The sequence below is a fragment of the Podarcis gaigeae genome (assembly GCF_964106915.1).
Source record: "Podarcis gaigeae genome assembly, chromosome: 1".
Taxonomy (NCBI): domain Eukaryota; kingdom Metazoa; phylum Chordata; class Lepidosauria; order Squamata; family Lacertidae; genus Podarcis; species Podarcis gaigeae.
Window position 1 is genome coordinate 72259652 of NC_139678.1, and position 19842 is coordinate 72279493.

Below are 19842 nucleotides of genomic sequence, written 5' to 3' on the forward strand. Positions count from 1 at the left end.
CTACAGCAAAGTAATACTTTGAATGACCAGGGTGGGGTGGGGAGAAAGAGATGCTAACTGTAGAAACACAACACATTAAACAGTGTAAGGGTGGATTCACATGACCAGTTTCCCCACTGGTCATGTGAAAGGACACTGTGGGGTTTTGTGCATATGTCTTATGGATTGGATTGATGCAGCTTATGAGCTGAATTAAGTGGAAAAGGAACCCATCTGTTGTTGCTGCCATTTGAGCTTTGACTGCAGCAGCCCCAGAAATCAGGAATGGGGTGCTAGTGGATTTTTAATACCTGAACTAAGGAGGACAAGAGCTGGTGCCCAGAATTATCTGAAGGAGAAGGGAGGAGCCAGGCTTGGGAAATGTTGGGACAAGGGATATGGGGAAAAACTTGGCTCCTTCCTTTTAATATTTTTCTGTGTAAATGGCTATGAAGGCCAAACCCTTCACCCAGAAGATACACATGGGCTGTATTTATTCTTCTCTCAAAATCATTAGTTTTGAAGGGAGAAGTCCCTGTGGACAGCTTTTGAAAATATCCTTCATCACCAGTCCTTATATAGTGTGACAAAATCTATTCACCAGCACTAATGCCTCTCTCTATAAGTATCCTTCACAGGTGCTCAGTGTCCACAATCATCTCACACGCCAAAACAACTGCTCTCATTCTAGGTCTGGCTAGAATCATTTTGCTGCCTGAAGGAGAGCAGCGAATGGCACTCTCCTCCCATCAAGGTGCACAGTATCCAAGGCAACAGTAATAAATAACTTTGTTTGCTTCCCATTTATGACATCCCAAATCTAAGGCAACTAATCCTACTCCACCTAATGGAATGACCTAGCTGAAACAATCCTGTTATCCAAGTTTTCTTTTCCACTAACCAAAGTCAGCATACCAATACCACAGCCTTCTCCCTTGGCTTTAATTTACATTTGCACATTGAATACACTTGTGCTACTTACCGGTACTTAGGCATAGTGAGTGGGGCTTACATTTTGGCATGTAGCAATATTCACTTGTAGATCAGTTAGGAATTGCTTCCTAACCCTGAGATTGTTCAGTGATTTGTATAGGTGGTAGAGGTGAAGGAATGATAGCCCCAACCTATATTGTGAGCATGTAAAACAGGTCCGGGAACTTTGGGCCCTTCAGAACTGCTGAACTACAACTCCCATCAGCTCCAGCAAGCATGGCCAATGGGCAGGGATTGCAGGAGTTGTAGTTTATCAACATCTGGAAGGCCGAATGCTCCTCACACCTGGTACAGAACTAGGGCATTGGCAAGGCAGAGAAGGCACCCCTGAGAAATCACAACATATGACCTGAAACATGTGGGGAGAGATGGTTTGACTCTACTTGCTTTCCTCAATGATACATCTGATATTATGGGGAAAAAGGAAACAACCTTGAATAAGTGTGCATAGGGAGGAATAGGATTAATATATTGTTATTAAGACTTCAAATAAAGAACCCAAGGAATACACATAACCAGAATTCATAAGGAATAAATTTATTGCTGTTTAATTAACAGGGCAGTCCTACACATATCTCCTCAGAGGTAGGCCCCATTGATTTCAGTGGGACTTACTCCCAGGTAAGTGTATATCTGATAGCAGCCTAAAGTTATCAACTTATTTGTTAACAAAGGGAAGCAAGATGTGTATTAACATATTTTGTCATTATAGTTTTGCATTTTTCTTTAAAATATGACAGGAAGAGAATGGAAATTTTAAATTCAGCAATGACCCAAATGTCATTCCTGTCTGTCATAATATTTTTGACTATCCATTTCTTTGGCCATCTGTCATTCTGCAAATATACAAAGCCAGGTCTCTTGCAATGACAGCCTCAGTAGCACTGGGCCCCGAGAGCAATTATTCTAATTTTTTCCTTCCGTGTTCCCCAGCTAATGATACACAGAACAAAGGGGATCTATGAATATATAGATTTCCTCAAGCAAGTGGAGACACAAAAAGTTGCATGAATAGGCTCATGCACATCCTCATCCAGACCTATGAGAGAATTATATCACATGCTTGATTTAACAACTGTTTTAGAATCTCACTGTTTAACTCAGCAACAATACAGCAACCTCTTACATTTTAGAGTACCACTAAAGGCAACCTCCCTAGTGTCTCAGCATGCAAACCAATTCCACAAATTGGCAAAACAGGTGCAGTTATATTACAACCTGTTTTATCCCAATCAGCAGTTTAAAATAAATTTAAACCCAAGTGTTCTGGGTTAATGAATTGCAGCCTAGATGTTAAAGCTACATTTCAGTATACCTTACAAACATCATTTTGATGCTCAATAAGGGCACTTTAGGGAGTGATAGCAATTTTATTTCATTTGAAATCAACAAAATCTGTGTGGCATTTTTACAATTAAACAAGGATAAGTAGAGGCAGGCTGTAAAGATCATATGGGAGATTAAGAGCACTTACATTGCTGGAAGAAATTACACAGATGTAGCAAACCATAAAGGTGAGATATCAAAACAATCCTCAACTGTATTAAACAGTTCATAATAACTGTGATCATAATAACAGGCATTTGAGAACTACTGGTTTTTAAAAAAAAGATGTGTAGCTTTTAATTTGTCTGTTACCAGAATATAAAACCATTAACTTTGTTTTGCTGCTTTATTCCATGTCACATACTGTTTCTGCTTAGATATTTTGCAGAGGCTGCACAGCTATGCCACACTTGCTTGTGTAGCAAATATCTTAAAAGCATGCAAATGTATTAAAAGGTACATACATGCTCATGTAACATGCATTTAAGACTTTACATTTGGAATTACAGTTCCTTTTCCCACACTGTTTTATTTGGTAAAATAAGGTAATATCCCCTTTTTGATTAATACATATATGATCCATAACTCGATATAGTCACTCAGTCGAGTAACTTAAATAAGATCAGTTTGAAGAATTTTGATTTAATTTGATTGCATCTATTTGGATTAAATTAGTTAAAATCTAAGTGCATTTACTGATTTAGTCTCTGATTGTCAGTTGAGATCCATTATCATTTTTGGTGTGGTAAATGGCACAATTAGGTTCAGTGTGATTTTTCTATTAGCAGTCACTGAGCTGTCCCCATTAATCAGTACCAAATAAGTGGCAATAAGAATTTATGTACTTTCTTTATATCCTGCCTCTCCTCCAATGAATTCAACGCTGTACAAATGGTTCTCTCTTTTCTTTTCTCCTTGCAGCAACATTGTGAGGTAGGTGAGGCTGAAAGTATTGACTGGCCCAAGGTCATCCAGCGAACCCTATGGGTAAGTGGAGATTTGTTCCTGGGTATCCAAAGCCGTAGAATGACACTCTCTCTACTAGGCTGTCTTTTGTATTGTCTAACTCTATTAAAACAAAGAACATTACTGCAAGTTTATAGATGATGCTGTCACATGAAGGTTTGGATTTGTTATCACAGGCAGGCAAGGAAATTGTGTTGCCAGCAAATGGCTTTATCTTGCTGTTTCCATTTATTGACAAATATGGTTTGAATTTAAAGGGTACAGAGTGTGTAAATATACTGCTTGCATATTGTTATTTATTTGTCTGTTACATTAGAAATCATCTTAGAAAGTATTTTTGTACAAAATGTCCACTATTTTAAAATGACATTCTACTTATTCACGTCAGAAGGATCAATATTGGGTGCTGAGTTTGATCTAATTCCTTAGTCCAAATTAAACTGAGTCAAAACTGAATGCACCTACAATTTCAGTAGCAGGCAGCACTAATAAAAAGCTTATAAGGTTATGTAGGATTTGGAGGCTGGATGTGACAGAGTAATAAACACACTTAAGACATTTCATTTTCCTGTTTGCAACCCCCACCTGCAACTACTATATCTTATTATTGTCTAATATTTTTGGCATTAACTTAATTCCAGTTGAATTTAATTACAAAGTTAACGAGTGCCAGTGAAGATTATACATCACCTAGTTCAGTGCAATTAAAATAAACCATGCAATATTATTTATGGATTAAATTAAATAATTATTTAAGACATAAAGCACTGCAGTGTAAACAGGCACCCTTGTGTATGCAGCCTCTCTCTTTATCATAAATACTAATAAGTTATTTCTTTATTTTTAAGCCTACTTATCTTACTACTGTACTGGAACTGAGATGCTTGTATATAATAAGAGTTAAAAACATATCAAATCTATGGATAAATAATACAACTTAATACATAGAAAATGATTTCTCAAAAAAGGCGACTTTCTGTTCAGATTGTTTATCCTCTCCAAGTGTTTGTGCAAATAAATAAGAAAGTCAAAGGGAGATGAATCAAGCTCAGTTTTCCTTAGATGTCCTGAATCACACATTTGTCTTGCACCAAACGATATCTTACCTACCTTGTGGAACCACAATCTGAATAACACATTGGGGTCCCCTGTTTGCTTGCTGTGTCTGATACAGGAGCTGAATCGATGTGTCAGGAAGGTTCATCGGATATGCAAAACATGGGCTTTAACCTGACAGACCTTTTCCTAATAGTGCCCCTAGGTGACAAGGAGATGCTGTCCAGGATGCTCTGGTTTTCCTCCAGTTGCCTGGCAGTGCAGCTTGGGGTGGGCACCTTCACAGTGTTGCCAAACTTGGAGTAGTCTACCGAGTACTGCCCATCCTCTTCGGCCACGATGGGCACAAACCTTTGTCCCCAGAGGATCTCGTCGGCCAAGTAGGACGTCCTGGCTTGAGTGGTGATGCCCGTGGTTTCCACCACCCCTTCTAGGATGACGATGACTTCCAGGTCCTCGTGGTGGTGGAGGTTGTCCGGGGCCACGTCGTACAGAGGGCTGTTCCTGTCGATCACGTGGCAGATGATGAGCGGGGAGACCAGGAAGATGCTGTTGCCCCCTACCGGATTCTCCATCTGGATGTCGATCTGGTGGAGGGGCACCACCTCCCCCTCGGGGCTGGCCGTCTTCCTCACCACCTGCATGCGGATGGTGGCGCTGATGATCATGCTCTTGCGCAGATCGCCCACGCGCAGCATGAAGCAGAGCTTGCCCTGGCGGAGCGCGATCACGGCGTGCTTGCTGAAGATGAGCGTCTCGGCGCGCCGGTGCGCCTGGGCCGTCTTCATGAAGATGCAGCCCAGCATGATGGCGTTGATCACCAGGCCCACGATGTTCTGCACGATGAGGATGAGGATGGCGGCGGGGCACTCCTCGGTCATCATGCGCCCGCCGAAGCCGATGGTCACCTGCACCTCGATGGAGAAGAGGAACGCCGACGTGAAGGAGCGGATGTCGGTCACGCAGGGCACGAAGTCCTCCGCCCCCCCGTCGGCGGCGGCGCCCGGCTGCAGGTGGAGCTGGCGGGTGCTCTGGTCGAGGTCCCCGTGCGCGAAGGCGATGAGCCACCAGACCATGGCGAAGAGCAGCCAGCTGCACAGGAAGGACATGGTGAAGATGAGGAGCGTGTGGCGCCACTTGAGGTCCACCAGCGTGGTGAAGACGTCCTGCAGGAAGCGGCCCTGCTCGCGGATGTTCTTGTGGGCCACATTGCACGCGCCGTTCTTGCCCACGAAGCGGGCCCTCCTCTCCCGGGCGCGGTAGCGGGACGGATCCGGGACATCCTCGGCCAGCCGGGTCAGCACATACTCCTCCGGGATGATGCCCTTCCTGGACAGCATGGCTGGCCTGCGCTCTCCTCCTACAGCCCCCGGCCCGTGGCGGTGGCGGCAGGGACGCTGTCGGAGGGAGCCATCGCTGCTGCTCCTGCTGCTGCTGTGCCTCCTTCGCCGCCCCTCCGCCTGCCCTGGCCGACTCCCCTTCCCCGCCCGCCTCTGCAAGCCCGACGCGCTCCCCCAGCTGCGCACGCCAATCACAGCCCTAGCCGGCTTTCCGCCGCTCGCTCTCGCAGCCAACCAGCCCGCCGCAAGCCGGGATCGCCTGCCTGCCTTGAGCTGCCGGCTGTGGAGAAGCCGGCGGCAGCGGAGGAGGCGAGTTCAGAGGCAAATCCGCTGGCGGCGGCGCTTGGGAACCTGACTCTCCGGAACGCTCGCCAGGGGGCGCTGTGGCGCAAGGGAGACCCATTATGGTGGGAGGGCTGCGCTGTCACAAGAAGGCCCGAAGGAGCAGGGCACACAAAAGGGATCATAGGGTCACGGGGTTGCACGGAACCTGGGCGCTCATCTAGGCAAGGCCCTGGCACAGCAGCTAACTGCCTTGCAAGAGAAAGGTCCCACGTCCAGTCCCTGGCGTCTCCAGGTGTGGCTGGGGAGTCTCCTGGCTGTAACCCTTAAGAGCTGCTGCCAACCAGTGTAGACATCACTGAGATAGTTAGGCCGTTGGTTTGACGTGGTACAAGGCAGCTTCTTATGTTCCATAATAATAATAATAATAATAATAATAATAATAATAATAATAATAATAATAATAATAATAATAATAATATATTATTTATATCCCGCTTCCAACAGAATATTAAACTACAACAATCTATTAAACATTAAAAGCTTCCCTAAGCTTCCCTAAACCAGGCCCTTGCTTGGGTGCAGAAGCAGTGAATCTTTGAAGACCACTGTCTTCCTCCCCTTAACCTTGTCTTTTCCCATCCTCCTAGCTGCCATGATGGATGGACGGGGAGGAGGGATCAAGTGTTCATATGCAAAGAGCCCTAGAACTCTTGCTCAGTGCACCTGCTCAGATAAGCTGCCTCTTTTATTTATCAATACCAGCCACTCACTGCAGTGCAGAATAGAGAGGAAGTCTGGAGCAATTTCTCTCTAATGTAACAATATTTAGGGCTTTTTATTTTGAGAAATGGTGAGTAAGTGGTATATGAGATTAGACATGGCGTGGATAGAGTTGTTCCCTAATACAGTGGTACCTCTGGTTACAAACATAATGTGTTCTGGAGGTCTGTTCTTAACCTGAAACTGTTCTTAACCTGAGGTGCACTTTCGCTAATGGGGCCTCCTGTCACGCTGCTGCTGCACAATTTCTGTTCTCATCCTGGGACAAAGTTCTCAACCCGAGGTACTATTTCTGGGTTAGTGGAGTCTGTAACCTGAAGTGTTTGTAACCTGAGGTATCACTGTACTCAGAGCAGTCCAATGAAGCTGAATGTTGGAAGAGCCAGGAGACAAGATAAAAAGTTTATCTTCACACAGCACATAGTTAAATTACAGGCTTCACTTCCACTAGGTGTAGTGACGGCCACCAACTTGGATGTGTTAAAAGAGGATTAGACAAGGTCAGCAAGAGTGAGGCCATCAACTCAGCTGTGCAGCTGATCGCTTCAGAGGTGACCTCAGCCCTGCTTTCTTCAGGGATCAACCATGCAGTTGAGCTCTTCCTAGGGAACTCAGTCATGTAGCAAATCCAGCTGTGTCACCTGTCCCACAACTGATGTCACATATAACTTCAGGTGCGTGGGGCAGGTGCGTGTGATGTTGAGGCAAATTTGGGCTATGGGCTGGAGGTTCCTCACCCATGACCTAGACAGAGTGGAGGAGTGCCTACCCCTTTCTAGTATTTTACCCAGAGGAAGAATGCACACAGATTAACGTGGAAAGGGAGGTGGTGGCATATTTGCTCATTTGTTGGTGCTCTCTTATTCCATTTGGTCTCAGAAGCAGTGGGAATGAACTTCATTAAAATGAACATTAGAGGAGGGGGTGTGGGTGTGGGTGTGCGTGTGCATGCACATGCCTGCCTTTATGCACCAGTCTCTTGATGTGCAAATGCTAGTTTCCTTGTTTAACAAATGTTACAGTTCCCATTATCACTGGTAATTGGTTTGCCCAAGCTCTCCACAACCGTTTCCTGAACAGAAGATCTGGGTAAAGTTCAAGAGCTTTCTCTGGCTACTTGATTATTTTTAGTGTCCTTGGGACTGCTGAGATGTTTAAGTGTTCAGGCACTTCTTTTCATCTTTCACTGAAGGGATATTTTAAGATTATATACCAAGCACACAGATATACTCCAAGTAAGGTAAAAACAGTTAACATTAGACATATCCATTGAAGTACTTTGCAGGGCATTAAGAAGCACCCCCCCAAAGGGAGATAGAAAATAGTATTTAATTGCATTTGGGACTGTCTTTATGCATAAATCTTCTGTTATAATTAGAATTAACATCACCACCTGTGCAGGTACATAAGTAACTCGGCCTTATTTTACTATAGAATATTTATTTTTGAGAGTGCATCAGACCTATTTTCAACAGCTTACATTTTTTAAAAAAGGTTATAATATAGTAAACTGATTTAGCACTGAAGCAACAGACTTTCATTGCTGTATCTCCTAGAAGAATTTATATTATTGGAGGTTGTTTGGCCTTTTAGAAGTTTGTTGGTTCTTGCACAATATTAATAGTCTGCAATATATATAATCTAGCAGGGTATACATATTGGGTTTTGCCTTCAGCTAAGTTTTACTCAGGTCCAGTAATTTCATTGGGTTTACTGTGAGCCATAAATGTTGAATGCTACTCAATTGTTTTTTTTAGTCATTATCACATCATTAACTTATTTTAGATTATATTAAGTGCTTAGATCTTGATGAAATTAATTGTGGTCATAATCTTTTGGGACAGTATTTTCAAAATATTACATAGGTTGTTCAGTATGAACTAATTGGAGGGTGAGGTTAGGATGAAGGTAACTCTTCCTTAGAATTTGCTTTGTAATGCTTCATTTTGTCAGTTTCAAACAGGGTTTTGTTTTTTTGCTTTGATCAGCACAAGAGCATAAATCTTAGCTTTGCGGAGGATCAGCATGGTTGATTCAGATATTGGAGCAGATGGGCACACACTGCAGGGGAAGCTATCATCCCAGTGTCCTGTGGTTCTTGCTCGGAGAGGGTGCCATTTATGTTACTTTTATTGCTTCTTTCAGCCTCTCCTCACAGTTGATTTTCAGTGCCTGTGTATGAAATACTAATTTGTTGTGTAGTGTCCCACATGATCTTCCTCAAGGTTGTATTTATGTTACAGAGATAGTTCAGATCCCCAACACTGGTTATAATATATTTTGTACCTGGGAAATTGTTAATACTTCCCCTCCACCCCTGAACAGTACTATACCCATTGATTGATGGATTAATTGAAACACTTTTCAGTGTGACATTGAACATGTAGTTGGAAAAAATGCTCATCCATGCCATCTCGACTCCTGATCTGCATGTGGTCAATGAAACAGGTGCATAAATCATACGAGTGTACAAGACAAGGTTCCTAGGAGCTGTCTCCTATGATTGTGAGGCTGTTTTCATTTTTATACTGTTTTCCATTGTCCACTTAACCTGTGTTGCATATCTGTATGACAGGGTCACATAAGGACATGTTGTTGATACAGTTATGAAATCTCCCTTTTGAATTACCTGCTCCTGATTAGGGATAAGAAAATGATGGTTGGATATGGTATTATCTGAAATGATAACGTTCAGATAAGGGGTGGGTGTGTTCCTTTATTTAAAAGCCTCATTGTTTAAACTTAATTTTATACCTTAGTGGTTCTTGTAATAGTTTGATCCACTGTGACACAGCTTTGGTATAAATCAGGTTAAATAAACAAAAACAAGCAATAATTATTAAAAATCGACTGCGTGAAGAAATTCATAGAGCAGGACAATGTATTCATACTTAAGAGGTAAACCATTTTTGGTCCCATCCCCCCCAATGAAGAGACAGCTCTATATTATTAAATTGTTTTTTATTTACAGGTAATTTACTGAATTATAAAATGGATAATAAAATTGCACTTGCAAATATTTAATTTATTTATATTTACTTGTCCGCTTGGACAAAAGAAGCAAACACACTGTCTTCTTGTTCCAGAAGAACCTCTGGTTTGTCATATTCCAGAATAACTCCTCTCTTCATTACAATAACCATATCTGCATTAAGAATGGTGTGCACCCGGTGCTACAAAAAATAATAATGAAATAGATAGGATGAAAATTATAATTATATATGTAACCATCTGTGATAGATATACTTTTTTGATTATTAGAAAATACAAGTATGAGGGGAAAAAATGATTCAGTTCTGCCAAAAACTTCTTTGCTCATTGGAATGTAATTAGCACTTCATTGATCAAGGCAGCCACAAAGCTTCTTTTTGGACTGGCTTCTCATTTGTTTTTCAGGCATAATTTGTGCTGGTTTTTACCTGAAAAGCCCTAATAGGGAGCCATAATGTCTATAGGACTGCTTCCTGTCATACAAACTAATCTTGCCACCCACAAAGGCATAGTTACTCTAGAAGTTCTCTTGTGGAACTCTCTTGCTAGATTCAGTTGGCTCCCTCTCTTTTAAGCTTTAGGTGAAATGTGACTTGATCTCTCTCTCTTTTAAAATCTACTTCTTAACTTCGTTTGAAGCATCTCTCCCTTGTTGATTTTGCTAATTTGATTTATTTATTTTGCTCTTTATTGTATTTTAACTGTTTCATAGTCACAACGTGAGGGAATAAATTAAAAGAATCCTTCATTTTTAGCCCTCTTTATGCTCAACATCCTCTGTCCCCTTTCTGTATGGTAAAAGTTGTTGAGCATACTGTAAACACCTTGGCATGGTGACCCCCCCTCCCCCGAGCCGTGGCAGAAAGTGATTTTGTTTTAAAAAAAAATTTAAAACTCTTATCCACAGAAATACTGGTCTTCAAGCCTACAATTTCAGAATGCCACTTGCTGAAATAGTTAATAGGTAATAGCAGGTCATGATCAGTATAAAAAAGGCTACATGTGGGTTCTATGCAGTTTTCCCAGATGGTGCTCCCAGTTCATGCCAGCTGAGAAACAGAAAAACCACAAGCAAGACATCTGGGAACTGCTGCTGGGAAAGAGCTTTGTAGAAATCCCAAGGCAAGAATCTCTTCTGGGCAGTCCCCAGGATCACAGCTGACTATTTTCATTTTGGTTTGTTGCAAAGAGTTTCCCTGAATTAAAACAAAAACATCTTATGGCTATAAACACATTGTAACTGAGCCCCCTGAAATGTTAATAATAATAATATTTTATTGGCAACATTTTATTTTGTTATGGGAGGAAGAATTGTCTTGATTCAGATGTGTGAAGTATAATATAATTGATTGAAAATTAAATCAATTTTCTCATTTTAGAAGCAAGAGCGAACAGACCAAGCTGATGATAATGTTACAGGTGTATTAAAAATTGTATAACACTTTCAAAAAAAGCATCTCAGCAGCAAAATACAATACTTACTGCAATTGTCACCACAGTTCGATCAGCAAATGCAGTCATTACAACCTTCTGAAGAATATTTTCCTGCATAAGCAGATTAACAAATATTTTTGTTAATTTAGACACATGCATAAAGAGAAACATTGTTTGCAAACTACCTAATTAAAAAACCAAAGAAATTAACAATTTTGCTTCCTTTTCAGGGACATGTCATTTGTAAACTTACAGTTGCCATGTCAATTGATGCTGTGGCTTCATCCATAATGAAGATACTTGTCTTCCGTACAAAGGCCCTAGCCAAGCAGAACAGTTGCCTTTGCCCCAGGCTGAAGTTTTCTCCACCTTCTGTGACAATGGCATCTGATTGGAATAAAATTAATATTTAGAGGAAACCTGTGAAAATATATGGGTTCCAGTGACAACATGCCTTAAGACCCAACAGTAATTGTTGAGGGAGTGGAGGAGCAGCACCTTTGGACCTGGACCCCACCAGTCTTATGACTTCTCTTTGTGTACTGTTTTCTCTTTAGACAGATGACCTTTCTCTATGAGCCCCATGCTCAGGCAGAGGAAATGGCAGGAAAGAACTTGAGAGGAAGAAATGGTAAGAGAAAACAAAGTAGTGCTTCAAAAACAGTGAAGAGTGGGAAAGAAGCCAAACGCTGAGAGAGAAGGAACTAGGGTGGAGTCTCCTCTGCCTATCTAAGTCTTTACAGCTGCATCATGTGAGCCTACCTGTCGTGGCGGTGGGTGGAGACAAGCCATCTCTGAGTGCCTCCTTCATTCAGGCTTGTGTGTTACTTCTGACCAGGTCTCCCCATTTAGTCTGTGAGGCCACTATGGTCAAGCCATGCCCACCTGCCCTCACCCGGCTGATTGCCAGCACTTGGGTCTTGCAGAGTGCTTTGTGGCCTGTGCATTTGTTCACACAGTTTAATACAAAACAGGGTCGCCTGACATCATTGTGATGTCAAGTGACTGTCAGGGCAGTTCCATCCACATGCTAAATGTGGCCCATGGGGAGTGAGAGAGATAACAATATGGTCCACTGGGTGGTTCCAGTTCCCAACCCTGCACTAGACCATAGATTTAATGTTACATGTGAACCAGTTTATTTTAAGTCTTTCCTGGAATCTTCTTGAAGTGCAGAAGAAATGTTGAAAACCAGTTTGACCAAGATCAAAGCAGGACAGAAAAAATAAATGCATCACGTATAATGTATTTTCTACAATTTCACTTCCAATAAAGGTATACTATGCAGCTGGAATGTCTCGGACTCGGGTGGCACTGTGGGTTAAACCACAAAGCCTAGGACTTGCCGATCAGAAGGTTGGTGGTTTGAATCCCTGTGACGGGGTGAGCTCCCGTTGCTCAGTCCCAGCTCCTGCCAACCTAGCAGTTCGAAAGCACGTCAAAGTGCAAGTAGATAAATAGGTACCGCTCCAGCGGGAAGGTAAATGACGTTTCCGTGCACTGCTCTGGTTCACCAGAAGTGTCTTAGTCATGCTGGCCACATGACCCAGAAGCTGTACGCCGGCTCCCTCAGCCAATAAAGTGAGATGAGCGCCGCAACCCCAGAGTCGGTCACGACTGGGCCTTATGGTCAGGGGTCCCCTTTACCTTTATGCAGCTTAACTTCAATGAACAATATTTTTAATGCTGGATTTCCTCAGAGGTAAAGGAGTTATTACCTAGCCCACCAGGTAAAGCTTTCACCACATGCTTCAGTTGTGCTATTTCCAAAGCTTCCCACAGCATGCTGTCTGTGCATTTCTTTTCTGGATCCAGGTTAAATCTGTGAAAAAAGAAAAGCAACTAAATAGCATCAAGCCATTTAGCTTTTTGACACCTGAGGTAAGCAGCCACATGTAATGATTGCCTTGGTATCTTATGCACTTTAAAGAACAGGGCACAAAATATTGCCAGTCTGGCAAGAGAACCATGGGTGGGTTTTTTTGTTTTGTTTTTTACTATGACTATGTCCCATGGACTGCAAGAAGATCAAACCTCTCCATTCTTAAGGAAATCAGTCCTGCGTGCTCACTGGAAGGACAGATCCTGAAGCTGAGGCTTCAGTACTTTGGCTACCTCATGAGAAGAGAAGACTCCCTGGAAAAGACCCCGATGTTGGGAAAGATTGAGGGCACAAGGATGACAGAGGACGAGATGGTTGGACAGTGTTCTCATAGCTACCATCATGAGTTTGACCAAGCTGCAGGAGGCAGTGGTAGACAGGAGTACCTGGTGTGCTCTGGTCTGTGGGGTCACGAAGTGTCGGACACGACTAAACAACAACAACATGCATACTGTACATGCCTTGCAGTAACCCAAGTAACAAAAATCATTGGGAAAGGTTAAATAGACCATCATGTGTTATAAATCATTTGTGCTGTGTTCAGGTAAACACAGCAAGTAATTAGCCACATATTTTCATGTTAAAATCCAGCAGTATACCATAACATACTGAAAGAATGGGATGGAGGGATCCATCTAGAAATACTGCAATTGTCTTTTCTGTAATTGCTTTCCAGTGAATTGTGATTTCTGGACCCAGGGAGGATCCAAAACAATAATGCACTGAACCATTATTATTCTGGCTCCTTTTCTTATAGAAGACATTCTGCTTTGCCTTTTGAGAGATGGAACAGTAAGTCCCAGCAGCAGCCAGCGGTGATTTTGCAACAGCAATTCATGCAAATTGCAAACAGTGACAGTGCAGGTCATAATCATGAACGTGCCTAATTACTTACATGATGATTATAACACTTACCGTATTGTTCCGCTGAACAAAATGGGGTCTTGGAGAATGATTGACAACCTGGATCTCAGTGTTTGTAAGGGAAGCTTGGCAATGTCTATGCCATCTATAATGATCCTTCCTGTGGGTTGTTTGTAAAAAATGAATGGTGTTCATATGCTTCATCACATGGCTTATTTTTCTAGCTGTATCTCAAGCAGTCGGCCAGAAAGCAATATACCTCATTTATCTCACTCAGGATGCCACTATAGGTACAGCATCTTAAACCCTCTTTACTTCACTGTAGGTTAATGGATATATAGGATTTGAAATTTAGGCACCCAGGTTATAATGCCTACATCTAAATGAAATAAGTGGCTGTTATGTATCTGGATGTAAGCTGCAGTTAACCTATGGAATTGCTCTTACAGGAGGCCACCAAATTAGATGGCTTTAAAGGTAAAGGTAAAGGTACCCCTGCCCGTACGGGCCAGTCTTGACAGACTCTGGGATTGTGCGCCCATCTCACTCAAGAGGCCAGGGGCCAGCGCTGTCCGGAGACACTTCCGGGTCACGTGGCCAGCGTGACAAAGCTGCATCTGGCGAGCCAGAGCCGCACACGGAAACGCCGTTTACCTTCCTGCTGGTAAGCGGTCCCTATTTATCTACTTGCACCCGGAGGTGCTTTCGAACTGCTAGGTTGGCAGGCGCTGGGACCGAGCAGCGGGAGCGCACCCCGCCGCAGGGATTCAAACCGCCGACCTTTTGATTGGCAAGTCCTAGGCGCTGAGGCTTTAACCCACAGCGCCACCTGCGTCCCTAGATGGCTTTACTCCTCTTCTAAAGCCATATAAGTTGATGGACAAAAAAACCATAGAGGAGAGGTCTACCAGTGGCTACCAGTCATGATGTCAGTGCTCTGTCTCTGTGGTCGGAGGCAGTATGGAAACCACAGGCTAGGAAAGTGCTATTGTGTTTTCCACTGTCATCCAGTTGGCCACTATGAGAACAGAATGCTGGACTTGATGGGCCATTGGCCTAATCCAGCAGGCTATTCTCATGTTCTTATATTAAGTATGTCACTTAGCCAGAAAAACCTTGGATTCTCATCATGAATAAGGCCATTTGGTTTGTTACCTGCAAAAGGGCTTCCCGTACATGTAAAAAATTTGACCTCAGAGTATGGGAGTTGAGCTCTACCTAGTGGCTGAAGGCAAAATCATTGCTCCCTTCTTTGGAACCCTCAAGTTCTAAAGAAGAGACTTTGAAAGTTCTAGCTGGAGCAAGGCTTTTGCTTTCAACCACTAGATGGAGCTCAACTCACACGGAGGTCATTTTACATACACAGATAATAATCTGCAATATTTTCAAATATTACAATCACCTGCAGAAAATTGATTTTTTTTTTTTACCACTGACATCAGTAAAAACAGCTATATTTAACAGTACAAGCATGCTAAAATGTAAGTTACCATGCAGAAAGCAAACTTTTTACCAGTAAGTCTGTGTAAAAAAAGGGGGGTGGGAATCACCACCTTGCTCTGCTGTATTATGTTGGAGATAGCAAACAGCCAAGTCAAATAGTATTTTATGTCAGCTTGGGAAATGGGTGTGGCAGGAACTGGAAAAGGAGATGTGGTCTCCTCTTTTGAAATGGAGCCAGGAGGATCACAGATACAAGTGAAACTAATAGTAACTCATCCTGATGTGTACAAATGTAGCTTTACCTTCAAAGGTGTCAACCATCCTGAAAAAGGCAAGAGAAAAGGATGATTTTCCACTGCCTGTTCGGCCACATATGCCAATCTGCAAATCATAAATAAACCAGTTTTATAATGGGAATGGCAAAGAAAATATTAATTCAGTAGAAAGGGAAACACAGCTACAGAGTGATTGCCCCAAGCACTAGTAAGTAATGCTAACGTGCGAATGGCAGACGAGGAGGGTTTTTTTGTGTGTTTTTTTGAGAAGACAGATAATTTATGACCAGCTTGGGGTACAGTTACATTACTAGCAGTGCTTATTGCTCCATAAGCTGAGTTGGATCCAGAGTTGTGTTCAGTGGAATTCTGCTCATGCTTGACATAAATGGGCAGAGTAGCAATTTTCACTGATTCTTCCTTTTCCCTGCAGCCCCCTGAAAACTGTTGGGGTAGACTCCAGAACAGTGGGAGGCAGCAGTAGAGGCTGCAAGAGGAATTGGCCAAAATCATCACCCTACACCTCCAGTTTGCATCCAATTCAGTGTGTCTGTGTGTGAGAGGGATCTTGCTTTGCAGAATGCATCCACTTAATGACTTTAGAAAAAAGGATAGATCTAAAAACTTTGAAAACAGGGCTACTGAAGCTATTTCAAGCCTCCCATTTTTAAAGTTTCAATTTCTTATGCCCACGATGGCGGCAGGGTGCAGGGGTGGGAAGGTTACAAATTTGACTCAGAGATTTGACTTTATAAACCCTTTTTATAAAACTGTGTGTATTTCTGTTGGGTATCAGATCTCCTTGTATAATACTGTTGGCTTGGAAGATGTACGCATGACTTTACAACTGCAATCCTATGCAAGGTTACCTGAGAGCATGCTTTACTCATCTTAGTGAGATTTACTTCAGTGTAAACACACTTAGGATCCAGCTGCCAAAGTGTAAATATAGGAAACATTTATATGAACATCAAAACAATGGGGTTTTTTGGGGGGGGAGGGAAGAGATTACAGTGGTACCTCAGGTTAAGCACTTAATTCGTCTCAGTGGTCCATTTTTAACCTGAAACTGTTCTTAACCTGAAGCACCACTTTAGCTAATGGAGCCTCCTGCTGCTGCCACGTTGCTGGAGCACAATTTCTGTTATCCTGAAGCAAAGTTCTTAACCCGAGGTACTATTTCTGGGTTAGCGGAGTCTGTAACCTGAAGCATATGTAACCTGAAGCATATGTAACCCGAGGTACCACTGTACATTGTTTCAACTTGTTTAAAATAGGGACGATATTCTGGAATAAATAAGAAATGGTTCTGCTCTCAGCAATATAGTTTTCATGGGTTTTTGACAGCTAAAGTCATTACTCTGAGTGATCATTTGTATTACCTTTTGCCCAGGAGAGATGTGGGCACTGACATGCTTTAGCACAGGCTTCAGAGTACTGTCATAGCGTACACATAGATTCTGTATCTGAATCTCACCATGGTCAGGCCAGTTCTGAGGAATTTGTGCTGGGGCTGCAATCAAAACAAAAATAATATGTGGAAAACTGGTTTGCTAAAAGTTCATGCTTCTTTAAAAATAGTTCTCTAAAAGTTCATGGCTATTAATGAGACTTAAGTGGGAATAATTAAACAATTACCAAGCCCTTTCTACAACTTATACAGCACCATACTCACACAACAGCCCTTCATCACTTTCAGCCTCAGTTTTTATGAGGCCGTTGAATCTTTTCACAGCTCCAAGCTGGAGTTCCATATCAGCCAGGTTGCGAACCATCCAGTTTAGATAGTTAGAGACCTAGAATAAATAGTTACGATATGTGTCTGGAACTGATATAGAATGTAGGAAGGATCTCATAACCAACATTTCAAATTATTCAAAGTTGTCACTGTCTGCTCCTGTGAAAGAAAATTACAGCTTCCATTTGTCCAGAAGTCTAAATATTTGACTACTATGCCAGTCTTCTAGATCAGTAGTTCCCAAATTCCACCCTTCCACGATCCACTTCAAAATTGCAGAAGGTCTTGACAGACCACTTTATATGTTTTTCTGCCTGTTGTAGCAATTGTAATGTGCTGTGCAAGATTCTTAATGGTTTTTAATTTAATTTTTACAGCCATGCCACACACTACCTGAATGAAGCTCACAGGCTATTAGTGGACGACCATTTGAAAACCCCCCTTCTAGGCCACTCAAACGCCTGTCAGTTATTATGAATAAAACTATCAGTGGGAATAAAACTATTGGGATATTATACACTTTAAATTTACCCCAGCTAATTATTATGATTACAGTGTTTGGCCACCAGCTGCCAGTTTGCTAAGCTTGAGACACCTAAATGCTTAGGCCTATATTATGCTGCATATTTTCAGAAACCAATGCAGACTAAATGTCAACTTTAACATCTGACTGGAGCCTCTCCTCTTTAACTTACTTACCATCAGAGCATAGGTTAATCCCAAGCCTACAAGACCCGAAGAGAGGTTATCGTAGAGAGATTTCGTAATTGAAGCAACAGCTGCAATGAGCACTACACATGCCCCAATATACTCCTTTAAAAAAAAGTAATAAAAATCATCATAGCACACAAGGAGATAGCAATATTTTAACTATTTTTGAAATTTCAGAATCAGTAATTTTGGATTTACTGAGGCTGGTCAGGTTCTAAAATTTGACAGTCAGCAAAGGATCTTTTGACCAGGCCAAGTATTGAGACAATTATAGAGGATAATCTTGAGGTGAGTACTGTATAATACTTCGACCCTGTAGAGTAATTGGATACATTTGCATGAATGGAGTGTCCATACTGATGGGGTGAGGATGGATTTGTGTGAATGGTATGCGGATGAGTGTGTGTGTGGGGTTTGCACTTTGATCCAACCCACTTTTGACTGTGGCCTCATCCCCTTTTGGATTTGGTGCTTCCCACTACTGGCATGCAGTACCTGGAAAGATACCCATGAGAGATGGTGGCCATTGGGTTGAAAAAGACTCCCAGCTCTGCATTACAGAGACCATTTGTAATGGTATTAACTAAAGCCAAACTTGGATTGTCAGTTTTTCTTCTTATAATGGTCTTGATCCATTTAACTGATGTGCAACAAGCAGAAGTTAAGACTTCTTTGGCGAGCACGATAATAATAAAGCTTTGCCTATTGAACTTTAGCAACTGAGAATTTGGTTGTTATGCAACTGTTAAAGACACAGGAGCCTTTACCAGAGAAAAACTGGCAATCCTAAGCAAATTCCCATGATAAAGCAAACCATCTACTGCCATTGATATAAACTTAATGACAGACGATGTACTTGCCATCCGAACTTCCAGCCAACGATTGGCAGCTGTAAGGAAAAGGGAAGCAATGTTGTTGGAATCCGTATATTCAAGAAGCTTCTGTTTAAATCGGGATTCATACCTTTATAAAAGAGAAATGAGAGACACCCAGATGTTAGTGTGAATGTTCATTCATAATAGCAAGGTATATTTTATGGCTTGCTTATGCAAAATAAGGGATTCTTTTGAAAGGAATTGTGGAACTAGCAATGGATCTTATATGAATAAATATAAGTAACAACAGCCTTTTCATTTATAGTCATGCCAGCAATTAGAAGGAGGATTAGAACAGGGAATTCAAAGAACAACAAAGTTTTAAGACTGTGTGTTGAAAGTTTTCAAAATATTGTCAGTAGTTCAAAAAATTTCATTTGTGACAGTGAGTTCATTAATTTAAATTCCAATTCTCTGCTACTGAACTATTACACAGATATAAGCAAATAGGTGCTATATTTACATATGGTGAATAATTTAGATAAAATAAAGTAGAAGGGTCATTCACTGAGGAGCAATAGTATATATACATAGTGTATTATAAATATATAGTTTATGAAGATTTATTTGCCATTATATAATCATTTTTCCCCTTGCCTATTTTGATCAAATTGAAAATACCTGCCATGAGGGTCAAGAAGAACAAGGATTTGCTATCTAGCTCTTTAATTTAGTTCTCTTTCAGAGCTAATTTTAGAAACTCAAGATCTGAATACTTTGCTGAGAGATTAGAATCCAAATGTCACTTCTGCTGCATGTAAGGCAGCTGAAACGAAGTGCCTAAATATAGCACATGAAATAGCTTGACAATAAATAAAACACAGAAGCTGGTAAATGCTCGCTTCTGTCTGGGTCAGAGGTATATCAATTATTTTGAATTCAATTTGGCTGCCTAAATTCTGAG

General features: G+C 41.8%; 2 protein-coding genes across 9 annotated transcripts in view; both read right to left on the minus strand.

Annotated features, from left to right (window-relative positions):
• Positions 1-1493: 1493 nt before the first annotated feature.
• KCNJ11 (potassium inwardly rectifying channel subfamily J member 11) lies at positions 1494-6361 on the minus strand. The gene has a single exon (XM_083754648.1). It carries the CDS (start codon positions 5658-5660, stop codon positions 4455-4457), a length of 1206 nt encoding a protein of 401 aa, XP_083610774.1. The 5' UTR covers positions 5661-6361; the 3' UTR covers positions 1494-4454.
• Positions 6362-9669: 3308 nt separating this feature from the next.
• Positions 9670-19842, minus strand: part of ABCC8 (ATP binding cassette subfamily C member 8) — a 59797-nt gene continuing 49624 nt past the window's right edge. For all 8 annotated transcript variants that reach the window (XM_083701091.1, XM_083701089.1, XM_083701087.1 and 5 more), the window contains 10 exons: positions 18924-19026; positions 18052-18165; positions 17290-17410; positions 16997-17127; positions 15642-15720; positions 13948-14056; positions 12869-12972; positions 11404-11537; positions 11199-11261; positions 9670-9898 (listed from right to left, as the gene is read on the minus strand). In XM_083701091.1, coding sequence (XP_083557217.1) covers positions 9761-9898; positions 11199-11261; positions 11404-11537; positions 12869-12972; positions 13948-14056; positions 15642-15720; positions 16997-17127; positions 17290-17410; positions 18052-18165; positions 18924-19026 — 1096 coding nt within the window. In that variant the 3' untranslated portion in view covers positions 9670-9760. The remainder of the gene's footprint in view (positions 9899-11198; positions 11262-11403; positions 11538-12868; positions 12973-13947; positions 14057-15641; positions 15721-16996; positions 17128-17289; positions 17411-18051; positions 18166-18923; positions 19027-19842) is intronic.

Excerpts from the sequence above, each read along its gene's own strand:
- KCNJ11 (XM_083754648.1), bottom strand. The coding sequence starts at position 5,660 with ATGCTGTCCAGGAAGGGCATCATCCCGGAGGAGTATGTGCTGACCCGG.